Below are 12,419 nucleotides of genomic sequence, written 5' to 3'. Positions count from 1 at the left end.
AAGGTTGTTATTTCAGTGTCTCCGAGCAAGGACAATGCTTTATTTATTTATTGACAACGCATCTGCTAATGTGAATTCTCAAGCGCTTGCCACCGAGTAAATCAACTAGGTGAAGTGGACGAGCATTTCAGGACTGGACCATGAAGCAGAGGATGCCGGTGTTATGCAGACTATGATTCAATAGAGATATACCTCTATCCTTGTCTGTATATGCTGATCTATGTATGACAAGAGGCAGGTTAAGCACAAACAGCTATACCTCTTTTGCGTTATCTTAAAATAATCAATTTAATGCTTGATTATGCATCCATGTTTATTGAGACAAGTCTTCTAGATCATATGAGCGCTTTGAAACCAGGGCTTTGATGATTCACTGCTTCGTTTCTCTGAGAGTGAAGGAGAATAAGATTTACTGCTTCAATTCCTTAAAGAGTGATTATTAGATTAAGTTGTTTATCCTATTATTCATATCAGGGAAAATCCATCCAGACATCTTCAACTTGAGGGCTCTGTTAAATTTCGTTGCCATTTCTTTTTACAGCTCGACCGACCTCCTTCCAAATTGTGCCAATCTTGTGCGCAATATACAAGTGTATTATCGCAAAGATGGAACCATGTACATGCCAACATGTCCGTCCAGGCTAAATTTTGATGGCCATTGGACTGACTGCAGGGTCACATATACGTGGAGGCGGTCGATAAGTTGGCTGCCGTTTTAACAAGGTTCACGACAGTTTTCCTTCTTCCAGAGTCTCTTCTCGTCTTGGGTCTGTCTGACTTCACTGCAGATATTGAACCGTTTCTCAGCTTCAAAAGAGTAAATCAAATTACAAAAGAAAACTGCAGCTCTTAAATATTCATCATCCCCGGTCCTGTTGAATAGCATATTGGTATTTTGCAACGCACAGAATTTAATCATTTCAATTCAAACATATATTCTGGGGTTTAAATGGCCAAGAAAAAATCTTCCATGATTTGAGATTCAGTTTAGAGCAGGGGTTCCATAACACTCTCCATTCCTAGACCTGGAATTGGTGGAGGTGGAACCATAGTCGGACTTTCTATTCCAAAACAATCAGACAGAAAATCCAAGCACAGCTCAAGCATTTCCCTTTTTGCAATGTTTGATGATGGGGGGATGGATTTACTACCGAAAAGAAGCAACTTGTATTGAATCAGATACATGATCTACACTGTCACTCAACTCCTGTCCCTTGGTTTCAAACGGGAAGAGCAGACAGCTGAATGCAGAAATAGCCATCACAACCTCAAATAGAATGATAGCTTCTGTAAGATAGCAACCAGTCACCAGTCCAACCGCCACTAGAGGGCATATCATGCCACCAATCCTCCCCACTGAACTTGCCACTCCAGCACCAGTTGCCCTCACTGCTGTTGGATATAACTGGAGAGAGAGAGGAAATTAATTCAAAGAATCAACAAACCAGATTAAAAAAAGAAGCATGCACAGCTTTTTTGCAGTTTCAATTCTGTATGGAAAGGTGGAAAGAAATTATATAAAGGATAGCGGAGACGAGAAAAAACTATAGAGAAGCTGCACAGAACCTGAAACTTCTAACAAATCAATTATCATGCTTCCTGTCTAAGACTCTAAAAAGATACCATTCCACGTTGATAGAAATAGGGAAGGTGAAAAACTATATATTATTCTAGGGATTTACCTCCGGGGCATATAATGTAGCAATTGTGAAAGATCCCATGACACACATGCGAGCTCCAAATAACATTGCTGTTGTCAGATTTGCAGACACATTGAAAAGCAGTGGAAAAAGAAAAATGCAACCCCAAACAAGCATAAGGGCCATGGAAAGCTTGCGGCCAAGTCTATCCACGATAATTGCAGATAAAAGTAGCCCAGGAAGCTCTACAATATAGATTTTTAAGGAAATAAGTACAGTGCATGAAAAAAATTGAAGACTAAATGTCAGTTTCTCTTATAACACAATTCAGAATGAAGTACCGAAAGAGGAGACTAGGCATGCAATACCTGCCAAACTAGTAACAAACACATTTATGTAGAGGCTGTCATTCTGGAGATTTTCTGAGCTCAAGATAGTCGAGCCACATTTGCCTTGCTGACTACTTAGCTCTGAGGTCAGCAGTATGATACCATAATACGAAAATACATTTCCAAATAGTAAGACCCATAGGAGCAGTGTTGTTTGAATTAATCTCGATGAAAAAAGCAAGAAAAATGATGAAAAGACAGATTTAAAATCTACAATCACTTTTCTGGTTGAAGATAGAAGAGGAGTATATTTTGATGGGGCAGATTTTTCTTCCTGTCCTACTGTACTATCAGGAACAAGCATCCCAGGAGGAAGTTCAGATTGGTTCAGAAGAGCTATCTTCTGCAGAATTTTATGTGCATCATTTATTCTTCCTTTCATGCATAGATACCTTGGAGATTCTGGTACAATACCATAAAAGAGAAGAAGAGCAATTGATGGTAGAGAAGAGAATGCAAGTAGCCACCTCCAACTCAATCTTTGCATGACAAGCTGTCAAAAGAGAAGAATTTCCACATAAGAAAGATGTATGCTAGAGAATGAATGTTAGGTTCTGAACTTCTCTCCTATAAATTCTGATCTAGTTTAGGTTTCCTATTTATCTCCCACAGTTAGGATAACCATCGAAAAGCGAGGAAATTGACAAAACACACCCATGCAAGTGAAGCCTCAAAAATTGCACCCAATGTCCAGAAAGTTGAGAAGACAACCATCCATTTCCCTCTGTGTGGAGCAGGAACAAACTCTAGAAACCAGGAGCAGAGTACAGTTGAGCCACCCAGGCCTAAGCCAACCAAACAACGAAATATCACCAAAGATTCATAATTTGGGGAGAAACTACTCAAAAGTCCAGCTCCACTAGTCAGCACAGCAATTCCTAGGAAACCCTTCCTGGAAGAGCCAGTGGAAGCAGAGAAGTCATTAACAATATGCACGTCGATACAATAGGATTTTCTGCTTTATATGTGATAGAAGCAGGCCATTAACAAATAGCAAGGAGACAAACATTGAAAGAGACAAGGGAGGGAGAAATGAATGGCTTGCCTCCTTCCACAGTTATCAGAGACAAGGCCCCAAGAATAAGCTCCAACAAGCATGCCAGCAAATACAACTGTTGATAACAGACTCTCTTGACCTGAGGAGAGTCCCCACTGGGACTTAACAGTTGGACCAACAAAAGAGAGAAGCATAAGCTCCATTGCTTCTGCAAACCAACCAAGACCAGCATAAGCAAGCACCAGACCTTGGAATTTCCCGAACCCCAAACAGGCAAGTGCCTCATCCAAAGTGTATGCAGGGGCTTCATCATCCATCTATGTATATAAATGGTGATCAAATAAATTAACAAAGAAATCAAAACCTTATTATGGATTTGATATGTGATGGTCAAAGAAACTTGTGCTTACCCCCCTAACCCCGATGGAACTCTCAGCTTCAATCACCGGCATAGCTTCAAACTAGTTATAAATCAAACATGCTATCACAATCAATCGCAAAAAAAAACTGTAATAATTATAAGAAGAAATTACTAATCTTAAACACTAAAGGAAAAAATGATGATACCTTTCAGAAATGGATAAACATGGAGTCTTACAATTTATTTTTACTGCCCGGACAAGAATCAAACAAAACCAAACATGCTATCAAACTAAGTCATGCTGCACCCACCCAATATATTGAGCATTCCTCGTGTTAGGTGAATGAAAAGTGATGAGTCCCGAATCACTCGTGTTGGATAATTGATTGAATGTCTTTCTTCAAGCAACATGGCTCATCTTTTTTTTTTTAGTTAAGGTGTTTTCTTAGTCAACGTGTTAAATGACTTATACGGAAATCACACCGCTATGAATTGGTAGCAGGTGAAAGCTTGGAAAATCAAGTAATTAGCAGGGATTACTTGCAAAAAGTTTTATTTAACGGATATGTTGATTTTTTAATGATAAAATTAATAATTTTATAAAGAGAAAAAGTATAAATTTTGAAAATATATGTATTAAAAATATTAAAAATAAAAAGATTTATAAATTTTTATAAACCTATAATTTAAAAGATTTACTATATGTTTATAACTTATGATTTTTTTTTGTGGAGAATAAGAGATGAAGTGTAATTTTATTATTATAATATTTTGAGTTATATTTTTTAAAAATAATATATATTTAATTCATATAAAATACCTAGAAATTCGTGTGAATTTCTAAAAAAATCTCTAACAAGTGTTCGGCTTGAGCCCATTAAAAATAAAAACTAGATGCAGATACACTGTTTGGACCCAAATATGTTAAACTCGAGGTGCACTCTCGAATCTGAGTTTGAGCTTAGGTGCGAAACCCTAAATTCATAGGGTGTTGGTGTGATGTTTTGAAAAACTAAATAGATAAATATAACAATGTTGATAGAGGTTTAGAAGGAGGTATAAATGGATAAGGAGTATTGTGGTAATTGAATAAAGCTTAATAAATATAAATAAAAAAAATCTCTTTTGAGAGAGAGAGAACTGGCAGAAGTGAAGAAATGGAAAAAAAATATATATAAAAAGAGAGAAATAAAAAGAAAAAGAGACTTAGAAAAAATAATTTTAAAAGGTAAAATTTGTGATTTGATGTATATAATTATATTATTTAGCTTTAATTTTTGGTTTTGTTGAAAATTAAAGAGTTAAACTTAGACTACCACATTTGATCCCACTCTTCTAGGTCTCTTATTATATATTAGGCTTGAGCTATGAAGCTCGAGTTTAATAGGTGTTTTTTCATGGGGGGTTTATTTTAAATAATTTTTTAAATTTATTTTATTTGAATTTTTATATATTTAAAATTATATATATTTATTTTAAAAATACGGCAAAAATTCAATATATATAATTTTGACACGGTTCATAAGAAAAAAGCAACTATCTGTCTTTCCAAGAACTCCTCTTGCTTCTTCTTTTTGTCAAAACCTCGTGCTCCTTGCAAGGAGTAGTATGTAATTTTCTTTTTATACCAAAAATAAAAGATTAAGTAACAATATTTCAATTTATTAGAAGACATATAATAAATGGATTGTTGTTTAGATATATATCTTCAAGTCTATATTCTATCAACAGGTAGTATAAATTGTTTTTTTTTATATATGTTGATTTATACATATTTTTATGTTTAGGGTTTAGTAGAAAATAGATAGATCATCTGACTATAAGAGGAACAATACCTCATCTGCAGAAGAACACTCTCAACAGGTACAGTAACAATACATATTTTATGAAGAAGAAATGGCAGCGTTGGGTCCCCACTCCCATATTCTTTTCATTGGAATATAAACAGGGACATAAAGCTGATGCTGCTGGGCCAAACAAGAAAATTACAAGGTTTTGGCGGGGCTAGCTTTTCAAGCTCTAAAGGTCGTGAAGGAATATTGACCATGTCAGTGGCAGAAACCCGAGCCACTGATTGATAGCATGATGAGATTGCCATGAGAAGACTTCTCTCATTTCCTGATGGGATTAATTATCCGCTCCCAGAAAAAAACAGTTTGGGGGTGTTAAGCAGATTATGTAAATCAGCATTCTGCTTAGTCGGGATCAAATGATGAGATTTACATGAGAAAAAAAAAATTTGAATGATTTTGATGGATTGGTGCTAGAAATATATTTTTTTAAAAGATATATTATTTTAAATAAAAAATATTTTGAAAAATAACCATAAGGTGCGGGCACTAATGTAATATCTTACAAGGTAGAGAAGATTTCGAGCAAAAGAAAAAAAGAGTGGTGGAGAAGCAATCGGAGATAAACGAGATTTACATTGGGGGAACCATTACTCCCACATAATGCAGAGCAGCTTAGCGGATGATTTGCATTGGTGTTTTGGAAGTCTAACAGAAAACATTCCTTTATACAATGCTTGATTGGGTTTGAGATTACTGCCCGGCAGCAACAACTTGTTTTGAATCAGATACATCTACGCTGTCACTGAATTCATGTCCCTTGGTTTGGACTGGGATGAGCAGGACACAGAGTCCTGACATAGCCATCACAATGTCTAGCAGGATGATAGCTTCTGTATGATGGCCACCGGTCACTAGTCCGACCGCTACAAGGGGGGTTATCATGCCACCAACCCTCCGTACAGCACTTGCAACCCCAAAACCAGTTGCCCTCACAGCCGTTGGATATAACGCAGGAACAGCATATCCAAGACAATCAATTATTCAGAACCATGCAACACTGACCGCTAGTAGGTGTGAAACTTGAAAAGAACTGGCAAGTACTACCATTCACCTTCGGATACAACGAAATGCGTGAATTCCAGGGCTTACCTCCTGAGCATATATTGTAGCAAGCGTGGAGAGTACTCTGCTACTCATGCGAGCTCCGAACATCAATGTTGTTGTTAAAGTTGCAGATTGATGGTAAAACAGAGGAGAGAGGAAAATACAAGCTGAGGCAAACATGAATGATATCGAGAGCCTGCGTCCAATTGTATCCACAACAACTGCTGACAGAATAAGCCCAGGAATCTCTACAACATAGAGTTTCAGGAAAACATACTACCCGGTCATTGCTTCGGATGATACATGTATGCATATATATAGAAAGAAAAAGAAAAAGAAAGTAAACATTTCATGTCATGGAGGATTCCTCAAACCTCAACCTTAAGTGCAGGTGGAGGAGACGGTGCATGCAATACCTGCCAAACTAGTAATAAATACATCTACGTGGAGGCTGTCATCCTGAAGATTTTCTGATCGCAAGACAGTGCTCGAGCCACTTTTGCTTTGCTCCCTACTTAGTTCTGAAGCCAGCAACAACATACCATAAAAAGAGAATATTTTTCCAAAAGTGTAACACCCATACAAAAAGCGTCGTTGGAATTAGTTTTGATGAGAAAAGCATAACAAACGATGAGAAGCCTGATCCAAAATCCAGATTTATTTTTCTAGTTGACGAGAGTAGAGGGGTATATTCTGACGCAGAAGATTCTTCATCCAGTCCAATTGTACTATCAGAAACAAGCATTCCAGGAGGGAGCAAACTCTAGAAACCAGGAGCAGAAAACAGTCGTCCCGCCAACGCCAACGCCAACGCCAACCAAGCAGCGAAGAATCAACAGGGATACGTAATTTGGGGAGAAAGTACTGAATAATCCAGCTCCGCCAGTAAGAATAGTTGGTCCCAGCAAACCCTTCCTGGAAAAGCTAAATGAAGTCAGAAATATATATAAGATCAAGACAACAAATAAGAGGAAGCTTGAAGCAGCAAGAAAAAAATAGCATAAATGTCAGAACTAACAGGAAAATGTTATTGACTGTAAGTTATAACTAAAAATCAGAAAGGGTATTCACAGAATACAGATCAGGTTTACATAATTGGAAATCATTTGCTCTTCATGACCATTATTACCAAGGCAAAGCATCTCAGAATGGAAGGAAATAAGAGGAAAATGGCCTGCCTCCTTCCATAGTAATCCGAAACAAGGCCCCAAGAAAATGCTCCAACAAGCATGCCAGCAAAAACAACGGTTGATAGTAGACTCTCTTGGCCTGGGGAGAGATCCCACTGGGACTTAACCACGGGTCCCACCAAGGATAGAATCATAAGTTCCATTGCTTCTGCAATCCAACCAAGCGTAAGCAAGCACTTGGAATGTCCCAAACCCCACAGAAGTAAGAGCCTCATCTAGACTGCACACTGGGCTTTCGCCATCCACCTGTATTATAAATACAGGAAGAACCAAAGATGACAGAAGTAAATAAATAAAAAATGATCATATTCCAGTAAAGACATCAATTTTCGATCATCAAAGAAGCTTGTGCTTACCCTGATAGAGCTCTCTGCGGATTCATTCATGGGCATAACTGCAAATCAATAAATCACTATCTGATAACACACAAAAGTTGTGGTTTCAATAAGAGAAAATTAGTAAGCACCATTAATCTACTGGAAATATGATACCTTTTAAGAGGGGTTATAATTGATGATGAAAGCTTTTACTTACTAGCAGGAAAAACACGCACCACCGAGCACGAACACAATATTTACTTGATAGCCAATGAAAACAAGTCCGATGAAAAATAATGCTGGTGGGGCCAGAAATATAACCAAGTAGACAAAGGGGTATTATAAAATGATATCTGCCTCGTATCCTTTTCATTTGAAAAGATAATAAAATAACGTATTAGAATTTATTAGAATATTATGATTTGAGAGCAGAAAGGGGCAAAGAAGAAGAAGATAAAAGAGAAAATGATAAAGGAAGGAGAACAGAGTGTGATAAAATAAGTTTAAAATATAAGATTTATATTTTGATGTGTATGATTGTGTTATTTATCTTTGATTTTATTTTCATGAAGATTAGAGTTTTGAAGATTTTATTATCAATTTGATTGATAAATTGATTAGAATATTATAGATTAATTGTTATAGATAATGATTTATTTAATTGATTTTGAGCAATGATGATGATTTTGAGATGTGATTTGTTTAAATAATGAAATTGAGTTAGATATCTTAGTAAATCAATAGTTGATCCATAAAAAAATCTAGATTTAGGGTTGAAGATGATGAAATTTCAGTTTAGTCTCTTAATTTATAAAATTTACAGTTTAGTCTTTGAATTTTAAAAAAAATTATAGTATAATTCAAGATTCTGGATAGAAATAAGGATAAATTATGGATAAAATTTCAGTATAATTATTAATTTATGATATTTTCAGTTTGATCCTTTAATCTGATAAAATTACAATTAGACCCCTAAAAATCTGATAAAATTCCAGATTGATCTTTAGTTGTAATCTTATTTTTTTAGATTGGTTTGATGAGTATTGAGCGTTATTTGGTGAATTGTTATCATGTTTTATAATTTGTTTTTCTTTGAATTAAATTTCTAGAAAACCATTTAACTTTTGTAAAAAATGACTAGTTTGGTTCATTAACGTATAATGTTATGAGTTAGATTTTTAATTTCTGGTATGTTTTTTTTTGTATTCAATTTCTTTCAGTATCTGTTTTTGAATTATATTCGCTTTTGAGTTAGGTAAATGAATAATTTTTCATATATATAAGAAATGGTATAAATATTAAAATTATTAATATAAATTGAATCCTATTTTTTGATAATATATATGTTGATTATTATCCTTATTACGATAAAATATGATCAATTATTGAATCTAAATTCTTGATATGAGCTAATATATACTTTTAAATTGACTTCTGAATTGATAACTTCTCATTAGATTGATGTTATAAGTTGAACTTTGAGATATAAATTTGTCTATTTGATTATGATATGAACCTTTGGTATACTTATAAGAATACTTATGCTAATAGGATAGTATTAGTTTTTATGCACATCATATCTGAATCCTATTTTGTCGAGGGAGTCATCAATCTATATGGACTAATCATTTCACAATATAAAACCTTATGCTCATTATATTTTAATTTTCACCTTATAATATTTTTATTATGATCTATTTGAGAAATTTTTTTATAGGTTTGATCATTTTCAGTTCAGTTGATTTTTATAAAAAAAAATAACCAAACTGGTTTTTTTTCTAAAAAACCAAAATCAAACTAGAATCGGTTCAAATTGACTAGTTTCAGTTTGGTTTGGTCATTTTAGAAAAAGTATGGTTCAAATTGGTTTGGCTTGTTCTTTTTGTTTGGGTTCGGTTTAGTTTGATTTTTTTTTATTTCAGGTTTATAAAACCAAACTGATCGGTTTTTTTGAAATTATAATCAATTTAATCAATTTTTTTCACGGTTTAATTTTTTCAGTTTTTTTGGTTTAATCAATTTTGCAGTTTTTTTGCTCACCCCTACTTTCTTATAAGAACCTAGAACAATAATTTGGTGTGTGTGTGTATTCCTTATTGTTGTATTTCTTTATGTGTATATATTAATTATCTACTACTAATTAAGTTGTTGAATTCACCCTTTTTTTTTAAGCTTATAGTTAACATATCATTTTTGTTGAACCTTCAAATTTTTTTTTTAACTATAATTAATATTTTTTCTTTAAGTCTAGTTAGTGCTTTATAATTACAGAAGTTTGTATTGAACTCGTGTTAAAATAATTAAATTATATTATAAATTTAATTTTATTATTAATATTATATTATACTTTAATTGAGTTATTTAAAGTATAAATTTGTATGTAAGTTTGGATTTACATGAATATAGAACGTTGAAAGAGAATTTTATTTTTGTGCTAGCCATGGTCCTGGAATCGAATCATAACAAATTCCTAGTACAATCTTATTAGAATATACTTTTGAAATATTTTAAGAAACTAGGAAATGAAGAACTGCAAGTCCTTGAGTTTAGAAGACTTTTCATGTCAGTTTCTGCTGGTTTAGCTCAACAGGAATTCAGCGGCAGGAGAGATGAAACATCTTCAACTCCTGGGATATGAACATGATAGAAGCAAATTATGTCAATCAGATTTCTTCATCGACCTACGAAATGTAATGAATTGGGGTGTCTATCTGATTTCAACGATCATGATACATTGACATTGGCAGAGCATCACTCCCTCTTAATGGAGAACAACTTAGCAGATGATTTCACTTTTTATTTTGAAAAATCTAGCAGAAAACACTTTCTTTATACAATGCTTGTTTCTAATCGGATACGTCCACACTGTCACTCAATGGGAAGTGCGGGACACGGACTGCTGAAATAGAAGATTTATAGCTTCCGTAATACGGCAACTGGCAACTAGTTCAACTGCCACAAGAGGGGACACCATTCCACCGGTCCACCCTACAGCATCTGCAACTCCGGCACCCAGTTGCCCTCACAGCTGTTGGATATAACTACAGAAAAGGAAACAGTGGAGAAGAAGCTATTAGAGTTTGTTGAATTCGGAAATTTTCTTCTATGGCAACAAGAGTGGTTAATTTCACATGATAAGTTCATCATAACGGGAGTCAGTCACTCCCAAAAGGCCCCTCTCTGTAACTGAATGAAAAGACATTGAACATTCTTGCAAACAAGGGGCAGTATAATGTATAAAGATACTTCACAACAAAGCAAAGAAGGCAGCATATCATACTCCTGAGCATATTTCTAGTGCCCATGCCTTCTCATATTCGCCATTTGCTGATTGATCAAACTACGACAACAGAAAGAGCAAGGGAAAAGACAGAAGAAGCCAAGTTACTTCGCAGTTTCATACAAAAGCATTATCATGTTTCCTCTCTACAAAAAAAAATACCTTTTTAAGTTAATTTAAGGATTTGTAAACTAAATATAAAATATTTAATAATAAAATTTTGAATTAAAGTTTTATATGATTTTTTATTTTCAAAATATTTTTTATGTTTGTTTTTTTTTTGGTATTATTTCTATATGTTAATTTTTTTATTAACTTGAATTTTCAGGTTAGTTTATATGTATTTTGATTAATCTTACATGTTTAAAGTTAACAATTATATCAATCTTTAATGATTTTAAAATTTATGAAATTCAAATTCCAGATCTAAACAATTAAATTATATCTTCTAAAATTTATTTTTATATATTATTATTTTTATGCATGCTTGCTATATTTTTAAGCACTCGTACATCTTTAATCAGATATAAGGTCATGCCTAGAACATTTTATGATTACAGGTGGGTATTATAAATGTTATGTTTCAAAATATATTTTAGTTTAAAATATATTAAAAAATATTTTTTAAAAAAGTTATTTTTAATATTAGTATAATAAAATAATAAAAAACATTAATTTCAAACTAAAATAAAAAACTAAAATTAAAAAATATAATTTAACTGCAATAACAAACAAAATTATATACACCAAACACCATTTAAGTTAAATATTATTAATTAAAAAAATTAATTTTTTTAAGAATATAGTTTGACCTCAGTGCCAAACAAAATTATATACCCCAAAATACCTTAGTACCTTTCAAGTTAAATAGTATTAGTTTTTAAAAAAAAACAGCTGGCTTCTAGGTTATGCGTAGAACAGTATAGTATATAATATGGATACAAATTTGAAGTTAATAATAATTAATCAGGGACCCTGTAAAGTCTTGGTAAAGGGAGTAAAGAACACGATATGAGACCTGTTACTTCTTAGAATTTATGGAGGGTGTCTGGAAGCGGTCCAATTACATATATATTTTTTAAAATATTTAAAATTAATTTATTCTTGATCATTTTAAGGTCTTAATTTAAAAAAATAATATTATTTTAATATATTTTTAAATAAAAACCTCACCCACTTCCAAGATCGAAAAAACGAAAATAAAAAAGAGGGGAACATTGAAGGTTGGTCAAAGTAGAATGGAAAGGAACAGAAGAAGTCAGAGTCAACTGGGAATAAATAATAGAAAAAAGAGGGTAATGATTTAGGTTTCAATGTACTTTCAGGGGGGGGGGGGGGGGGCGGGGCA

The 12,419-nt window shown here is 33.5% G+C and overlaps 1 protein-coding gene across 6 annotated transcripts; it reads right to left on the bottom strand.

Annotated features, from left to right (window-relative positions):
• Positions 1 to 887: 887 nt before the first annotated feature.
• Positions 888 to 3,857, bottom strand: LOC105120876 (organic cation/carnitine transporter 7-like). Of its 6 annotated transcripts, none has more exons than XM_011019262.1 (7): positions 3,594 to 3,857; positions 3,437 to 3,507; positions 3,075 to 3,343; positions 2,684 to 2,921; positions 2,009 to 2,522; positions 1,683 to 1,885; positions 888 to 1,405 (listed from the first exon to the last, which is right to left on the bottom strand). In XM_011019262.1, the coding sequence occupies exons 2-7, from the start codon at positions 3,476 to 3,478 to the stop codon at positions 1,148 to 1,150; spliced, it is 1,524 nt and encodes a 507-aa protein (XP_011017564.1). In that variant the 5' UTR covers positions 3,479 to 3,507; positions 3,594 to 3,857; the 3' UTR covers positions 888 to 1,147. The 6 variants fall into 6 exon arrangements, with proteins under 6 accessions (XP_011017564.1, XP_011017563.1, XP_011017565.1 ...); XM_011019261.1 differs by having other exon boundaries at positions 3,437 to 3,487; XM_011019263.1 differs by having other exon boundaries at positions 3,437 to 3,533; positions 3,625 to 3,857.
• Positions 3,858 to 12,419: the final 8,562 nt, after the last annotated feature.

This window comes from Populus euphratica, unplaced genomic scaffold (assembly GCF_000495115.2).
Source record: "Populus euphratica unplaced genomic scaffold, PopEup_1.0 scaffold31.1, whole genome shotgun sequence".
NCBI classification, from domain to species: Eukaryota; Viridiplantae; Streptophyta; class Magnoliopsida; order Malpighiales; family Salicaceae; genus Populus; species Populus euphratica.
The sequence above is the reverse complement of the archived record's forward strand: the minus strand, read 5'-3'. Positions and strand labels throughout refer to the sequence as shown.